This window comes from Rhamphochromis longiceps, linkage group LG3 (genome assembly GCF_057381845.1).
Source record: "Rhamphochromis longiceps isolate RC_006_pf linkage group LG3, R_longiceps_female_GT1.1, whole genome shotgun sequence".
In the NCBI taxonomy this organism is placed as follows: domain Eukaryota; kingdom Metazoa; phylum Chordata; class Actinopteri; order Cichliformes; family Cichlidae; genus Rhamphochromis; species Rhamphochromis longiceps.
Window position 1 is genome coordinate 16,173,495 of NC_140559.1, and position 18,500 is coordinate 16,191,994.

An 18,500-nucleotide genomic window follows, 5' to 3' on the forward strand; every position below is an offset into this window, starting at 1 on the left:
TAAATTTCCCATTGGTGTAGATGTGAGTGTGAACGGTTGTCCATCTCCCTGTGCTAGCCCTGTGACAGACTGCAGACCTGTCCAGGGTGTAACTCGCCTCTCAGCTTTACCTAACAATAAAAAGTGCCTTGAGGTGACTGTTGTTGTATTGTTATGTTGTTTCGACATCATCATCTTTCTCTTCACCTCAAGCCTAAACTCCTTCACTGGAAGAATGCTCTAACACACAAAACGGTGCATAAACGAGGATTTTCCCTGATATTCCTACATAAATAGCACAGCTGTTGAACGAGTCTCCAGCTTAAGTTCTTGGGGACCCACATCTCTGAGAATCTGTCAATTAACACCTCCAGCCTGGTCAAGAAGGCCCATCAGCAATGTTCCCTCTAAGCTGCGCACGTGCACAATTGCGCACTGCTGTTGTCACTGTGCCTCCACCATGGAGACAGTCTCCATGGTGATGAGTACAATTGGCAGCTGAAACTGTTGTGAACTTCTCCATGAGTCATATTTCCTGTTTCAGAGCTGCTGATTGGCTCTTTGGGCCCTTTACCTTCAGGAGGTCATGGACGAAGCACTGAAGTCGTTCACAGAGAGAAGTGTGAACTGATCAAGCAAAGAAACTGAAACATTTCAAACGGAAGAAACTGAACTGTTTCCTAATTCCTGTGACTCTGACCTTTGACCTGTGTGTTTATTATCTTTATTATCTTTTAAATCTTAACATCTCTGTTGTGAAACAGACTGAGCACAAAGAAAACAGGATGTTTCTGAGAAAGAGAAGAAGGAAAAAGCCGCAGAGCTGCAGACTGATGCACTTTTACCACAGAGCATGAAAGAAACATGGATGACCAGCAATGTTCCCTCTAAGCTGCGCATGTGCACAATTGCGCACTGCTGGCACGGTCTCTGCGCACAGAAAAACATCTAACCTGAATTTAAATTAAAATAAATACGTTAACAATTCTGTTTTGCAGTGTTAGTCAGTGAGTGACTGGCTGCTCCTGTATGGGATTAGAACGATGGCGCCTTATCCCATAGTCCAGCCAATGATGCGCTTCACATTCGTATATACGCAGCTAATCAACGTGGTTGACAGGCTATGACAGCGTCTTTATGTGCCGACACCAGTGTTTTAGCAAAGCGGCTGATGTGGAGTGAAGCCACGTTAATGACAACGTGTCCAACCATTGGAGATGTGAGCAGGACAGACGAACAATTGACGGAAACAGTGTGGACTTTATACCAGTTTTTAAATTGTGTTGATCGGCCACGTAAAACCAGAGTTATGATAAATATATCTGCAATGTTTGTTTTTCTTCCTGAATACTGTCGTTGTTTATATTTACTGCGGGAAGAGACGGTAAAAATGGCGTTTTATAAGGAAAGCGCTCGAAAGCCTGTGAGCAAAAACAAAAACAAAACCCACCCTTTCCTATTGGTGGAAAAAATGTACCATGTCGACCAAACAAAAAATGATCTGGCAACGTGGCATCTAGTTGTTAAGAAACGGGGGAAGTTTTAGGAGTGACGGCGGTGCTTTGAGATGTGAGAGATTTGAGACGTTTAGCGCAAATCTTGTGTAGTTAGTGTGTAGTTAGTGTGTAGTGTAGTCAATAGTTTTGTTGTGCGTGTCAGAACAATGAGGCGACTGCTGAATGTTACAGGTGTTACAGCAGTGATACAGCTCCTGTTGTCAGGCCTGCAGGTATCAGGCTGTTGTTCTCCTTCATCTCATAGTGGACAGAAATTATTTTCTGGCACAAATAATTTGTGTGGCATCAGATTTGATGCAGAACAGCTGATTGTTCTGTAAATAGTTTGAAATGTTTGTTTAAAAAACACCTTGGCTGCATTTAAAAAAAATAGCTGCAAAAAACTTTGTTATTTGCAAAACTCAGTTACTTTTTTGAAGAAGTAACTATATAATTAATTGCTCAACATTGGTCTTTATTTACTGTATTTTGCAGACAGAGAGTTACAGACTCTCTCCCAGACCACAGACTCATGATACAAGTCAGAGCTTTAAAAGTTGTGTTTTCAAAATTAGAGTTCAAGTTATTTTTACTTCCAATAGTGTTAACATGCTACACAGGTCATGAACAAGACTTTTTTTATTTTTCATTGTAAGTGGGCTAAAGCAGTTAATTAAAAGTAGTCTAACATAAACGTTGTAATTTGATTATTTTAATAAACCAAGTAACTTGGATGTCAGTGCGCCCCAGGGCAGCTGTGGCTACAATGTAGCTTGCTATCGCCAGTGTGTGAATGTGTGTGTGAATGGGTGAATGACTGAATGTAGTGTAAAGCGCTTTGGGGTCCTATGGACTAGAAAAGCGCTATACAAATGCAGGCCATTTATATTAGATGCTGGCGTGACCACAGTGCACACGTCTGCTGTGGCTCACAGTGGTTCAAGGGACGCTCAGGGAGTTTGTGTGTTTGCTCAGACACATGAAAAATTAGAGGGAACATTGATGACCAGTGTTATCAGCCAAACCCAAACACACTGCAGCAAGAAGCTCCATCAGTGTCACACTAACTCGAGTCAAAAAGAAGCAGCACAAGTTTAAAAGAATAAAAAGTCACTGATGGATATAAAGGACATTTTATCTGTTCAGTCTCTTCATATGTCTCATGTTCACATGTTCCATATCTTAACTGTGTGTAGCAACAACAGATAACACACATGTGTGGGCCTCATCTGAGCTCTGACACATGTAGCTCAGTGACAGCACTGTCTCTCTCTGCCTCTCTGTCTACATGGCTGTGGACAAAAATATAAACACTGAGGCTTCAAAATGCAGCATCTACAACACTGTCACTCTGCCTCCACCATGGAGACAGTCTCCATGGTGATGAGTACAATTGGCAGCTGAAACTGTTGTGAACTTCTCCATGAGTCATATTTCCTGTTTCAGAGCTGCTGATTGGCTCTTTGGGCCCTTTACCTTCAGGAGGTCATGGACGAAGCACTGAAGTCGTTTATCACGTAAAATATATTTTTAGTTTATAATAATTTGATAGATAATAAAATATTAATAAAAACTGGAAGTTTTTTTAGAACTTAGATTTTAAGCTATTTATGCCTTTTTTGCTGCTCTTTTTTAAACTTATTCCCTTTAAACTGTATTTATTCTTTTTAAAATATATTGGTTATTGCACTGTAGAGGCTGCTGAGGAACAGTATTTCGTTTCAGGCTGTGTAACACGAAATGACAATAACCAATAAAGTCTTGAGAGCTGCCATCATTGTTCCAGCAGGAGGCAGTAAAACACCAAACTGCACCTGTTGTGCTGAAAAGGTGTGAGCATGTGCAGTAACCCAGTAAGTTACCTGAATATCTCTCTCTCTCTCACACACACACACACACACACACACACACACACACACACACACACACACACACACACACACACAGTACTGATACTAATGACTCGCTCTCAGATCTATTTGGATTTAATGTCAGGGTATATTTGTGGATGAACGTTTTGGTAGGACACATGATGTGGACAGTCTGGTAATCCCAGAATATTTTAATGTAAGAAAACTCCAGACAGCTCTGGAGAAAGTTTCAGAGTAAAAGCCCTGGAGTGTTTTACATGTTATTCTGTTGGATTAAATCTGACGGAGCTGATTCATAAACACTTCACTGCCAGGTATCAGGTGACCTGCAGAGACTGATCCTACAAACACTCAGAAACAGAGTAAACCAAACTGCACCACAGTGATCAGACGAAACCTTCCTGACATGAACACAGCTCCTCAGTAAAAACTGTGAACCAGCAGAGAGACTACACCCAGCACCATACACCACCTCTCTGACAGAGTACACCCTCGGGCAGGTGGTGTCCCCATAAACAGTCTGAGAAGCTCTGATTATTTACTATGTTCAAACAAACTGAGTGTCCACAAACGTCTGAGCTCACAGTGAGAGCGGCTGGCACAGTTTGGAGGTGTTCTGCCCCCTGCTGGACACACAGAGCTACAACATGAGGATCAGAGGAGGCTGGTGCTGCTTCACCTTTAGACACAAGAAGGAGGTCAAAAAATGTAGAAACAGAGATTGTTTTTAAACCTGTAAAGGGGGAAATCGTGACGAACCAATCCACAGCCAGAAAAGAAGACTAACTCTGTGCTGCTCCAATCAGGAATCAGCTCTGTTACTGTGTGAGTGTGTAAAGTCACAGAGTAGCTGGTTTCAAATGTATCTATAAAGTTTATTCACATTTTATTTAGGCTTCAAAAAACAGTCCAAGTTTATTTCTTTGGACTTTGTTCACTTAATGGATGTTTCCCTGCATTTCTATTTTCACACAGTTTATTTCTTACAGCAGGAAAACTGAACAGAATGTATGTAAGAGGTCAGAGTGAGGATGACGTCACTTAATACAGGAAATACATGTTTGTCTGTTTTGATGATGAAGGACTTCTTCAGCTCTGTAAACAGCTACACTTGAGAGCACAGAGGTGATTTCATGGATCAATAACAATGTGTTTATCAGCTTTCATCATCGCAGGGCAGACATGACGTCAGATCTATCAAAGTGAAGGCCGTCTCTCTGATGACGTCACAGAGCAGAGTCGTTCTGTCCAATAAAGGATCTCAGATCAGCTGCTGCCATCTTGTGGCCACAGTTGGTTACTGTCTCTGAAAGTTGTCTCATGTTTCCTGTTGTCCTGCTAACAAAGGCTGGAGCTCATCATGCTGAGAGGGCAGCAGCATTTTGTGGCTCTTCACACATGTTCATTATATTCTGATGATCCTGGATGGAGACAAACTACAGATAAGTGTGTTCAGCCCAACTAGTTTATCTCATTACAGCAATTTGATGTTTCCCTTTGAATCCCCCTGAAGATCCTGACAGTGAAGCACGTACATAATACTCCAGCCTTTCAACTCTGAGCTTATTTAGTTCTATTAATACACTGAAATCTCATTTGTGTCATGAAGAAAGTCTTTAATCAAACAGAATTCAAAGATCAGAAACATTTCATATATGGAGTTAAACATGAATCATTGTTTCAACAACATATTTATTGTTGTCATAAACAGACAAGAAGACAACAACAAACTGCTCCTCCCATTCAACACATGTCAGTCCATATCCCAGCAAACTAAATCATCTCCATTTACACATCAAATAGAAACATGAATCACTTGTAATGATTAGAAACTTGATAGAATTTCAAATCTAGTTTGGGGAGTCATTCAGTGAGAAACAGTGAAATGATTTTCCATGTGAAAAGGTGGACAGCAGAAACAGAAAGAAACAGTGAGACTAAAAGAGAAACAAAGAGCTTTGGAACAACGAGGCAGCAGGAGGACAGCTGCAGTTTAACAGCTTCAACTCACTGACAGGAAACAACATTAGAAACATCATCATCCTCAACTCATCTGCTGCACTGACACTGACACCTTCAACGGACACACCTTTGCTTTATCCCATGTATAAATGTATGGAAACATCCTGTGAGTGAAAGTGTGTGTGAAGGTGTGTATGTGTGTGTTAGTATCAGGATCAGAGAACGACAGCTTTCCTCTGTTCCAGTCCAGATTCACTCTGATCCTCTGGAGCTTCTTCTCTACTGAGAGAGCAGTGACAGCTGATGGTGAACATGCTGAGTATTTACTTTTAATTCCATTAAACAATATTGTCCATAATCCAGACTGTATGCTTCCCTTCCTCTGCACAGACTCTGCTGACACACCCAGTACCCACCGTATACTGTCTCCAACATCAACATCCCAGCTGTGAGTCCCTGAGTTAAAGCCCTCAGAGCCCAGGACAGAGTAGTAATAATCAAACCTCTCTGGATTATCAGGAAGCTGCTGCCTCTCTCCTCCTCTCACACTGGTCAGATCTTCAGACAGGATGAGGTTTGGATGAGCAGTGTTTGGGTCCAGAATGAGAGGAGTGTAGGAGACCATGTCCTTCATGTTGTTCCAGATGTTGAAGGTCAGGTTGCCCAGGTGTTTGGCCTGGTCTATCAGAGCTCCTGAGGGCAGCTGTGGATCATCCAGCAGGGGGCAGCGCTGGACTCTTTCCACTGCAGCCTTGTAGTTGTGCAGGAATGAGACGTCTTCAGCTCTCAGCTCCTCCTCTGTGGCTCTGACTGTGTCTGAAAGAGCTGCTATCTCTCTGCTCAGAGCCTCCATCTTCTCCTTCATCATCCCACTCTTCTGCTCCTCTTCCTCCCTCAGTGCAGCCAGCCTGGCCTCCTCTTCCTCTGCTAGAAACTGGTGAAGCTTCTTAAACTGCTCCTTAATCTGCCTCTCTGTGTGTCGGGCCTGGACCTTAATGTGTTCTGCTGTTTGATCAAACTTCACTTGAACTTCTTCACAAACCTTTAACTTCTTCTTTAAGGGCTCCAGAGTTTCCTGAAGTTCCTTCTTGTGTTGTTGTGCAGCTTCATCGATGGGTCTGAATCTGTGATTGGTGTGTTTTTCTGAGTCTCTGCAGACGAGACACACTGGCTGCTGATGGTCCAGACAGAAGAGTTTGAGTTTCTCAGAGTGCAGACTGCAGAGAGCCTCTGAAGCTCTCTGATCTCTCTCCTGTAAGAACGACTCACACAGGTTCTTTAAAGCTCGGTTTAAAGGTGGATCATAAACTGATATTTCCTTACAAACTGGACACTCGTGTGTTGGTCTCTCTCTCCACCATCTCTTCAGACAGTCTTTACAGAAGCTGTGGCTACATGACAGAATAACAGGATCCCTGAAGACCTCCTGACAGACCGGACAGCAGAGATCCTCCTCTGATCTGGAAGCCATTGAGTCTGTGAGTGAAGCTGAAAACAGCAGACAGGAAGTACAGTCAGTCCTGGCTCCCCTCCCTCCTCTACCACCTTCACTGAAACTTGCTTTGAGTCGTGTTTTTGCTCAAACTCACATTCAGTGTGTGGAGCGTCAGCAGCTTGAAGCAGCAGTGTTGGAGTTTTCCACTTTTCTCTCCTGTAGCTGGACTCACTCAGAGGAAGCTGCTAGTTTGGTCTGAGCTCAGTCTGATCGTCTGTGCGTCTCTCTTTACTGAGGACGAAGAACTTCCTGTTTCCTGGTTTGTCACATTTGAGTGACGTGAGGGGAGGAGAAAATGTTGCTGTTTGACTTTTAACTAAGGTGTGTTTCAATCCTGCCTGCAGCTCAAAAGCTGTAAAACAGGTTTTGTCTTTTCACCTCCACAGGTCACAACATGAAACCTGTTTTGAAGTTTATAAAATAAAGTGTCACTCGGTGGTGCAGCTGTTTGTCAGCTTCTATTTTAGACTTTGTTCTGGATCTTGTTCAGGTTCCCAGCAGTGGGAGTGTAATGCAGTCACACACACACAGGTGGTGTTAAGGTGGATTCACTTAGTTACAGACAGTGGTGTTATTTCCTGTAACTAAGGGTGTGTTTCACTCCAAAGTTCAGACATTAACCTGCCAGAAGTTGTAAAAGTTACTAATAAAGAGCGTTTATCTCATTTCACATGCAGGTCAGAGCATGAAAGCTGTGATGCAGCAGTTTGAGAAAACTTTCTGCTGATATAAAATATTTTTTGATTCATTAATGTTGAATTCTCTTGCAGTGCTGTTGTTGTACATGTTGTTGCAGTATATTAATAACTAACCTCGTATTATGGATGAATAATCTCAGTTGTTCTCCTGACTGAAGTTTGGCCCGTGTATAGCATCCTGCTATGCAATTGCATTTGTCCCTGACCACTTGAATCCCTCACGTTAACTTTTATCGAGTGGAAAAGAAAGTTGGCGTTCATCCTCCAGCTTCACTTTACTAATGTTATGCTAACATAGCTGTGTCGCTAGCAATCACGTAGCACAACATTATATACCAGGTAGTCCAACTTCAGTAACCCTGCAAACGCCACTGCTGTTTAGGTTTCTGTCTTTGTTTACGCTGGAAGTGGCAGCAGAGCTGTACGTTTGAATTAGTTTCAAAAATCTCTCAGTCAGAACATGGTATGAAATGTTTAGGTGGAAACTAGCGAGCTAACTTCCTGTTAACTTCTAACTCCGTTAAATTTAATAACTTCTGTTTTCATGGATGCCCGGATGTTAAACTTAATTGTTACACCTGCTAAAGCAGCAACGCTGATCATTTTATTAAAGATGAAAGAATTTAGACCGTTTTTAACTCTCAGTGTTCGTTTGACTTTGGGACCTGAAACAGATGGAGTTTTGGACCCAGATTACTCCGCGAAGCTCCTCACTACGGCAGCCGTAATGCTCTGACAATCCATCAAGCAGTGCGGCTTACCAAAGTTGTACTAAAACATTTTTAACAGATTTCTGCAGCTAAAATGGGTTCGAGGTCAGTAAGCACAACCAGAATTCATACATAAGGCATAGGGGTGCAACGATATTCGTATCGATATTGAACCGTTCGATACAGTGCTTTCGGTTCAGTACGCATATGTATCGAACAATACAAAATTTGTAATTTATTTTATCAACTTTCCTTCTTTTTTTTTTTTTTTTTTTTTTTTTTTTTTTACAGAATTGAAGAGAATTACAGCTTTATTCTTGCCTTATTCAGATTCCCACAGTTGGACTGTTGTGTGTTGCCACTAGAGGAGGTCAGCTAATCCCGTGAGTGTGTGTGTGCGTGCTCCTTGTTTGTGTGTGTGTAACATTTACCTGCCAAATTCTTGTCGTTATCCTTCTGTAGGAAAAAGGAAAATGACTAAGTATATGGACAAAAAGAGGATGTTCACTGAAAAAGTGTGTGAGAGGCAAAATGCCCACAGAGAGACAGCAGAGATCTGGAAAAACAACAAGAGGAGTGAAGTGAATAGAGATTGATGGTAATAGAAGAGGAAAATTTGTTGATGTCAGTTATAAAGGGAATGCCCTGAGGTTGAAAAGGGGGGTAGGTAGATAGGGAGAGAGCTTTTTTTTTTTTTTTTTTTCATGAAAAAAAAAAAATATATCAACTTTCCTTCTGACGATGCTGTCTGTGTTGAGCGCTCAGTGAATCTGCGTTCGACTACTCCGCCTAGGCTGCACTGTCAAGCGCAGATCCACTGAGCGCTCAACACAGACAGCATCGTCAGAAGGAAGAGCGCAGGGCAAGCTAGCGAGACAGAAGTTAAGCTCTCCTTGCAACATGGACCTCCCCCACCCTCATTCAGATCTGGCGTTATTTTGGTTTTTGGTTTTCATGTGACGTATGACCCTGAAGGTAAGCAAGTCATGGACTAAAGTAAAACAGTATGTTGGATGTGCCACGCAATGCTCAATTACATGGGTGGGAACTAGTGTGTTAGCGCAGTTAGCTCGTTAACGTGTTGACGCCGTCTAGCCCCATGCACGGGGCGATCGGCGGTAGCTCGTTAACGGAGATTTGTCGTGTTGTGGCGTTAACGTCATTTCAACGAGATTAACCTGACAGCACTAGTGGGAACACAACGAATATGACTGCACATTTACGCCGACATCATCCTAGTGCAAAGACAAGTGGAAGCAGACAAAAATAAGCAAGCATGCTACTAACTTTAGCCGAGTCATTTAGACAGCTGTTAGCACATGATTCTCCTTATGCTGCTGAGAATACAGCCCAGAAGAAGCGGATAGTATAGCTTTTATTTTGGAAAGAGCCATTTCTCTGTAATAAACTCTCTTTTCCAAAGATGAGTGATTCCTCAATCAGATACAGGGCTCGCAATATCGCTAGCCCGACGTCCCGGGGCTAGCGATTTTTTCAGTCGGGCTACCAAAATCTATCTCTTCCCTGCCCGTCGGGCTATTGTAGGAAGGAAAAATATATGTCAATGCTTTTGCATTCTTTCGGAAATGTAGCTGGGTAATTATGTCATTGGCATCGGTGAGCCACTGTCAATATGTGACATATTGAAATCGTGTTTGAATTTGCGCTTGTTTTTTTGCTTTCACTTTGCAATCGTGCGAACTGTGTATAGAGAGCGACAGCACTGATCTGTGAGTGTTGATAATTTGTGCACCAATTCCTCTGACATTGTCTTTTTAATCGTTAGCTTACTATGCAAACATGACAAGTGAAATCTCCCGCAGCAAGCTTAAACATGTGAGAGGTTGATCGCGCAGAGAATCGCTGAGCTTATGTGAGTCCGTGTGTAAAAGCATTTCAGTTCTGCTGAGCCAAATAAGACAGGTCAGGGTGAAGAAGTGACAGCCAAAGAAAAGCTTACCACAAAACGGAAAAGTTATGACAAATCAGACTATAAGGCAAAAAGAAAGTGCAGCTTTATGGTTTCATGGACAAAATAATTTCTGTGGCTGAGATATGATGAGCTATATAACCAGGGGTTCACATAAGTGGTCCGCAGGTGCGCATTCGCTGTCAAAATAAAAAACACGCACAAGGGTTAGGGTTAAATTTAAAAACTGTACTTTCGAGTTAAAATATATATTTATAATTTTAATATATCGAACCGTGACACCAAAGTATCGAACCGAACCGAACCGTGAATTTTGTGTATCGTTGCACCCCTAATATATATATATATATATATATATATATATATATATATATATATATATATATATATATATATATATATATAATATTTATTTATATATTTATTTATATACATCAAGCCATTTCTCTTCTTCTTTTTTCTTTTACTCAGTCGAGTGTTGACTCCAGTCAGACCAGTGTTCCAGTCTAGGTTTTCTCTATGTTTCTATAGGTGCTGCAGACTGTTTTATAAATGAGGGAGGATGAGCGGAGATCTCTCAAGGTTGCAGGAAGTAAACCTCTTTGCCAGTTTAGCTGAGATGGTCTATTTATCTTCAGAACTTATCCTATGACTCCTCAGCTCACATCTGGTTAATGGACGTGTTTAATGTTGGAGGAACAAATCAATGAATGGGTGGGTATGTGGATTTTCATAAGCATCGGTCACACACTCACATACTATTGTTTTCAAAAGATAACAAATGCATATGTCTTGTTTTGTGTTAAAGTGTAAGGCCAAAGATATTACATAGTAAATTTAAAAATAATTTTAATCAGCAGTTCGAAAAGTTCTTCACTTAAACAGCAGCCACTAACAAAAAAATCTGCAAATCACAGGAAGGCTGAGAACTCTGGCCTCCTTCATGACGCTCCGAGGTCTTAGACTTTCAAACCACTTCCTGAGCTCAAACTGAGCGTCGTTACAGATCATATGATGATAAAGATAAAAAGATCTCTTAGCGTGAGCATTTAGTGGAGTGATACCACAAAGTAGCCTAAATATGATCCACAGAAAAAGTCAGTACATGTCAACACTAAAATACACCAGCTCAGGTTATTAGATACATGCAGTGTGATTTCTGGTCATTTCTGTGTTGGGCTGCTTCAGCCACTGTATTTATTTTAGCTGATATTTTTCAGAAGAGGTTTAATTTTGTTTTGCTTTGTTTATTTATGTGAATAAAACCCTGGCTGAGATAATACAGCACAGATGCCCCATGAAGCATCATTTAAAAACCTAAATGTTAGTAAGTGTCACCAGGTTCCTGCAGCTCTATGATCATCTTTCCTGTTCATAAATAACAACAGATATTAAAACACAAGGTACCAAAGAGACACACACTTTGTAACACTAGATACACTTTATTATTAGCTCTGTGATGAGAAATCTTGCTGTAGCAGGAGCAGGATAGCTGCTGTGGTTATACGTGCACATCATACAAACATATAAATAGACGCTCTAATGCATTACTGTTGTTCCATCTATGTAACTGATAAAGTGAAGTTAAAGAGTTTTGTAGAGATATTAACTGTCCCGTGAGGACTGATTAGATCATGAGCTCACTCAAGACTCTTAGTTTGAACTTTGAATCTGGTTGGTGGAGGCTGACATGTAGAGGCCACAGCTTATGTCCTCTTCAGTGTAGTCACAGTGGTGACTGCTGCTGTTAGAATAATGTGTGAGCGCAGCGGCCATATTGTTCAGGGCTGACTGTGGATCCAGAGGTGTAAACAGAATTAAGTCATGCCTGAAAAGTCTGGGTGGTTGCAAAATTGTATTTATGACACACAGAAACAAGAATTAAAAATTAAAGTAAAAGTAATTTTATGATGATTTCTGTAAAAGCTGAGTTTAAAATGTAAAATGATTGGATTATTTAAACCTGTTTTTTATGCTCTAAAACAGCTTCTCTTTTTAACCTCTGATTTTGAGACCATCAGATTAAATAGTTTCTTTTCTCCGACCCTCAGATGAGTATTAGGTCTTCTCAACTGATGAAACTGTGCTGCATCTCTCGATTATTACATAGTAATGATGATGAAAAGTGCACTTGATCAGATTTAATTGACGTAATTTGAATGAGAAAAAATATTTTTGATTTTGTGTTACATCAGCAGGATATGAGAACACCCTAAAAGCTGTATAGAAAAAAGCTGACACATGAACACTGATGTTGTTTGTGTGGGAGTGGTTTTGTGCTGAGCTCAGTACAAACTCCTGTGGTTCATGAGGACCTGGAATCCCTGACACTGGTTTCACTGAACTCATCTGACTCTCAAAAAAAATGTAAATCAACATTTTATAAAATGTCAAACTTTTCCTTAAAGCTCATTGATTTCACTTGTTGCTGTAACAGTGTCCACTTCCTCCTTCCTTCTCTTGCTATTATTGTTTGCTTGTTGGATGTTGGTCCCCACTGATACTATTCTCTATCTCACCTGATCCCGAAAAGTCTTACACTCCATGAAATGTTGAGTTGATGTCTGAGCTCTTTTCTTTACAAGGTTTGCCTTGTTGCTGTTGCTGCTCTCACTCTTCTGGTCTGTTTGCTTGTTCGTTTGGATCATCGACTCTCCTGGACATCTTTCTCACCTGAGCTCGAAAAGTCTTACAGAGGAAAAAGTAAACAACAGGGTCCAGACAGATGTTGAAAACTGACAGCATGATGGCCACCTCCTCCAAGTAGAACAATACTGGACCTGCAGAGCAACTGGTCCACAGAAAAGTGGCAGGAAGACGAACCAGATTATAGGGCACGAAACAAACACAGAAGATGCTGACCAGCACCAACATGTTCCTGCGAGACTTCACCAGCTTCTCAGCATTGGAGGAGGCCAGCTGCCTCTGCTGTGCCTGCAACACCCTGCGGGAGGTGCTGTAGTAAAAGAAGACCAGGGATATGAAGACCAACAGGAAGATGATGGTCCAGAGGGTGTGGAGGATTTTGAAGAACAGGCTGATCGATACACTAAAGAGGGCCCCACAGTGGCTGGGGGTAAACGTCAGAGGTTTCTGGGTGATGAAAAAGACGATGGCGTATGTAATTGATGGAGCCAGGAGACAAACCCAGGTGACCATGGAGATGATGTGTGCAGTTCGCAGTGACTGCAGGACATGAGTTCCTGAAGGATGGACGATCTTCAGATACCTGAAGAGAGAAGACAGAGGAGACAGTAGATAACTTCACGAATCAGTCACAGTGGTACCAAATTTGCAAAGGTCATTATCAAGTTAAAATGATATGTTTACACATTCATCAGGAATGCAGGCTTTTTAGTCATTAACACTGTCATGAACTGTAGTGGGAAATCAGTAGAGGTCCTTTACCTGTTGGCAGCGATATAACACATGAATAAGATGCTGGCGTACATGTTGAGGAAGAGGGCAGACGCTCCAAAGCTGCAGTAGAGCCTTCGAATGATGAGTGACTTGCTACCACAGTGGGCGATGCGCAGTGGCAGAGAGAGGCAGAGCAGGAAGTCAGCAGCTGTCAGGTTCTTCAGGTAGACCATCAAACTGTTTGACTCCTGCTGCTGAGCTTGACCAATGTAAAACTTTAGGATGAAGCCATTGAGGAGTAAACCTACCTGAAGAGACAAAGAGAGGGGGAGGAGAACATCACCTCAGTACATACAGTACTTTGAGAACCTTAAAGCAATTTCTAGCACAGCACTGAAGATTAGAAACTTACCAGAAACACCAGACTGTAGACCAGTACAAAGAAAGTGTTGAGTGATGGGACAACTGGATCACAGGTCTGGTTGAAAGATGAAGTCATGTTTTTTGAGTCAGCCATGCTTCTTCAGCTGAAAAACAAATCCACTTTATTCTCTCTTTGAATGGATTTACCATCATAGTCTAATTTTATTGTTAAACAAAACAAAGTCAAACTAATTTTAAATATTCTTTTGAACTCTGCTGCATCTCTTTTTAAGACAGTAATTTTAATACATGGAGCTTTCTGGGGGACTTTTCTGACAGTTTGACTAAATTCAGTTCACAACAGTTGTCTCAGGTTGCTTTCTATATGATGCACCCTACAGTCTTGCAGCATTAAAAGCAAAGTTGAGAGCTTAACATGCAAGTATAGAAATCATTAGTGATGTCATCTTTCATGTACAGTTTATATTTATGGAAGCAAAAATGAATCACTTCCTCTCACGAGTCTAATCGTAACAATCATTTCAACATGGACCAAGACAATTCTTTACTCTGAGCATTACAAGGTATCATGTATAACAACATATAACTGGTTATAATCCTGTCTGCATATGTCCAGGTCTACAACATGTTCTTCTTATCAAGAGCTTGTAACATGGGATTGCTGCACAGTCTGTGTGATGATATATAAAGCGTGTCTATACAGATGATACAGTCACTTTCACATACGTGACAGGATCGGAGCAAGGAGGTGTTAAGTAGTCACATATGTTGGACAAAGTTTCATGCTGGCATTTCATTTGTGTTTCACCCAGAAGTGTAAACAAAAGTTGTATCCAAATTTTTATGATCAGCAGAAAGCATGCCAACAAGAGGAAAGTGAAACCAGTCGCTTTTTCTCATCTGTGATTTCCTCAGGAAATACCAAATATTAGTTTATTAGATCTTAGATTTTAATTTTGCACATTGGCAGAGGCCACTTGTAATGCTGATGCAGCTGTGTAGAGTATTTCTATTCCGGGTGTCAGTAGTCACTAAAAGTGATCTTTTAAGCTAAGCATGAAATATGTAGAAGTTCAAACAATTTAAGGATGATCAACCAGCAAGACTCACCTCTGTTTCTGCAGTTTTCAGTGAGCAAGTAAAGCTGCTTGAGTAGTTATGCCCATCTGGTTTAACAGTATTGCTGCACATCAGGAAACACACAGTGATCACACCACTAACAGGCACTCTGACTTATTTCCTGCTTGTCTTCCCTGCTAAACATGTTTCTAATACAGGCATGCAATTTTCTGATCAGTTGTTATAAACAGGTTGTCTAAATATTATTTGTGGCATGTGTTTGCTCTATTTTTCTCAGATGACCTCATGATGAGAATGAGGACCCAAGCACACACAAGATGGTGTGAAGGCATATGTTAAAGAAAGCGAGCGTTTATTAAATCAAATCAAATCAAATCACTTTTTATTGTCACATCACATGTGCAGGCACACTGGCACAGCACATGCGAGTGAAATTCTTGTGTGCGAGCCCCACAAGCAACAGAGATGTGCAAACACAACAACACAAACGAGCAAAATACAAGAATGGCCAACCTGAAACTAATAAATATATGTACAATATATAATAGTGTATGCATTTCTGGATGTGTATACTAAATATTTTCCTACGTGTGTGTGTGTGTGTGTGTGTGTGTGTGTGTGTGTGTGTGTGTGTGTGTGTGTGTGTGTGTGTGTGTGTGTATACACATTTTTACAAATTAAATAGTAAAAAAATAAAATAAAATAATAATAATAATAATAATAATAAAATATATAAAATATACAGAGTTGAATATGTGCAAAACAAGTGGCATTTATATACAGTGTGGAGTGCATAATGTTGAAGTTCCAGTAGTGAAGCTGAGGTGTCTATGACGTGTTCAGCAGTCTGATGGCCTGATGGAAAAAGCTGTCTCTCAGTCTGCTGGTACGGGACCGGATGCTGCAGAACCTCCTTCCTGATGGAAGCAGTCTGAACAGTTTATGGCTGGGGTGACTGGAGTCCTTGATGATCCTCCCCGCTTTCCTCAGGCAGCGCTTCCTGTAGATGTCTTGGAGGGAGGGAAGCTCACCTCCAATTATCCGTTCAGAGCATTGGCTTGACACAACACTACAAAGTAAACGGGGAACTGACAACACGAAGGAAAAGCTAAACTAAAGAACATATCGAACAAAGAAACCATAACTAAAACCTGAAGCAAGAACATGGAGCCTGAGACATGAAACATGAAGGAAACACAGATGGAGACGAAGAACAGAGGTAAACGCACATAATAAATATGCACAAAGGGAAAATGAGGAAATGGGAGGGAGACACAGTAAAAGCAGAGTAAGCACAAACATCAAACCAGGGACACCTAGACACAACACAAGAAACACAGGAGGCAGAGAGAACACCTAAACACTGGAAATAGTTAACAAATAACCAGGAAACAAGTTAAAATTGTGAATATTAATAAACACAAACATAACCACGGAGTCACTAGACTCCAGACCATAACAGTTTGATGTTATCTTCTATTTTAACTGCATCAGTCAGCCATCTAAACCACCCACACCAGCCCCATCTTCATCTTCATCTTGATCCTTATATCTGTCTCTTTTTTTACTAAAACACACATTTTGCAGGATGTTGCTGGCACAGCAGTGGCAGAGGCCCCTCTGGCTTTTGGGTGAGATTTAAAGTCAGTGTCATAGATGTCAGTCTTCATGAAGATCTATATGAGAGTTAAATCAATACATACACACGCCCACATAGACAGCATCAGTGTTACTGTTGCTATTTTGCTACTGTGGCCGATCAGCTCACAGTGTCACCCTGTATATTATCTCTTCCTCGTTCTGTTGCACTGGTGTTAGGTACTAACATGCAAGTTAGTACCTAACACCAGTGCAGTAATTAACCATTGCAGGTTGATTACTGGTGGTTCCTCTCTCTGCTATAATTGAACTGGTCTCCTGTGCTCATTGATTCATTCATTGGTCTTTCCTGGAGTTTGCTGCTCTCACTGGACAAGCAGTCGACCAATTTACTTGTCACCTTGCAGTGGCAATGCAGTAGTCTTCAGGGGTTACCTGAGTTTAATTACTGATTGACTACACCCAGTGACTTTCAGATAAAGGTGTCTGAGATGCACCAAAACGGGGCCAGCAGCAGCAACGTAGCTGGTCTGGAGGCCGACCGCGGGGCCAGCGGGTCCAGCGGGGCCAGCGGCTCAGAGTGCTTGGCAGGCACAGGATGTGCTGGACCATAGCCACCCTCAGAGCAGGAACAGGCAGAGGAGATGGTACAGGGGTGGCTTTAGAAAAAAAAAACACTTATACAGTTGCTCATCACTGCGCCCAGCATCCTGGAGCACTTCTGTTGTCTTTTGTACATGTTTTGGAGTTTGCATGTGCTTTGTCTGTAGGGGCCACCGTAAATATAGTTTTATTTATTCACTCCACATAAAATGTAATAAATAAATCATATAATACAGAAACCAACCAGTCACAGTTCAACTTTTAACTATTTAAATTTTCAGTTTTTTCCTTTAAAACAAATTTAAAGTGAAACAACACAAAACACTACAAACCACAACACAATTAAATATAAATTAAAATATGAAAAACAAAAAGAACATGCATATTCTCTGTCATATGGGCCTGCATGAATAAACTTTCTGAATCCTTTATCATCGGCAACTGAAAATAGTTGTGGATGATTACTATACCTTTCTAATGTGACGTTGTTGTCCCTGCTCTCTTTCTCTCTCTTCCTGTGCTACTGCGAGTGTAACTACCGCCCCTCCCCCCTCTTCCCAGTGCAAAGCACAAGGCTCGCGTGCAGAGTGAAGCGGAAAAAAGGGTGAGAGAGAGGGTGAGAGAAAGGGGGGGGGGGAACCCACGGCTCGCGATAAGGAGTTGGATCGCGTCTTTCATGTCAAAGACCCGGCTCTAAGAGCCAATTCGTTCGCGATCGACACATCACTACTGACTAGCGGCTGTGAACAATGGTTGTGTGAGTAGGTGAAGAGCCTGAGAAGTTTTAATTGTCTGCTACACAAACAGTTGTTTTAAACCTCTTTTTTTTTTTTTTTTTTTTTTGCCTGTCCCGTTTGGCTCTTTTGCATCAGAATTATTGTCTAAAGTATGGAAGAAATATAGTATCATCAGAATTCAAGTATTTTTAGACATTGAATTTATGACACTGAATTTTTATCCTCCAAATTTCCCTGCAAAAATATTCACCTGCAAAAATTCACCTGCAAAAATTCACCTGAAAAAAATTCACCTGCAAAAAATTCACCTGCAAAAAATTCACCTGCAAAAATTCACCTGCAAAAAATTCACCTGAAAAAAATTCACCTGCAAAAATTCACCTGAAAAAAATTCACCTGCAAAAATTCAACTGCAAAAGTGATGAACTTTAATGACCCAAGCCAGAGCAATCAGCACCAGATCGAGTCGAGTGGCTCTCAGCCAATTAAATTACGCTATTTGATCACATGACACCGTTAGCCAGCAGTGTGTCTCCTAAAAGAGAGCTGTTTAAAGGTGAGTGATTAAGTTTTTCTCCTAAATAGAGATCATTACA

The 18,500-nt window shown here is 41.2% G+C and overlaps 2 protein-coding genes across 2 annotated transcripts; both read right to left on the bottom strand.

The window, feature by feature from the left end:
* Window positions 1-5,067: 5,067 nt before the first annotated feature.
* On the bottom strand, window positions 5,068-7,016 carry LOC146673152 (nuclear factor 7, ovary-like). Its single transcript, XM_085402273.1, has one exon. It carries the CDS (start codon window positions 6,777-6,779, stop codon window positions 5,391-5,393), a length of 1,389 nt encoding a protein of 462 aa, XP_085258399.1. The 5' UTR covers window positions 6,780-7,016; the 3' UTR covers window positions 5,068-5,390.
* A 5,527-nt stretch (window positions 7,017-12,543) lies between these two features.
* LOC146673153 (P2Y purinoceptor 14-like) lies at window positions 12,544-14,024 on the bottom strand. The gene is made up of 4 exons (XM_085402274.1): window positions 13,914-14,024; window positions 13,550-13,809; window positions 12,793-13,370; window positions 12,544-12,632 (listed from the first exon to the last, which is right to left on the bottom strand). The coding sequence occupies exons 1-4, from the start codon at window positions 14,016-14,018 to the stop codon at window positions 12,544-12,546; spliced, it is 1,032 nt and encodes a 343-aa protein (XP_085258400.1). The 5' UTR covers window positions 14,019-14,024.
* Between the last annotated feature and the right edge of the window lie 4,476 nt (window positions 14,025-18,500).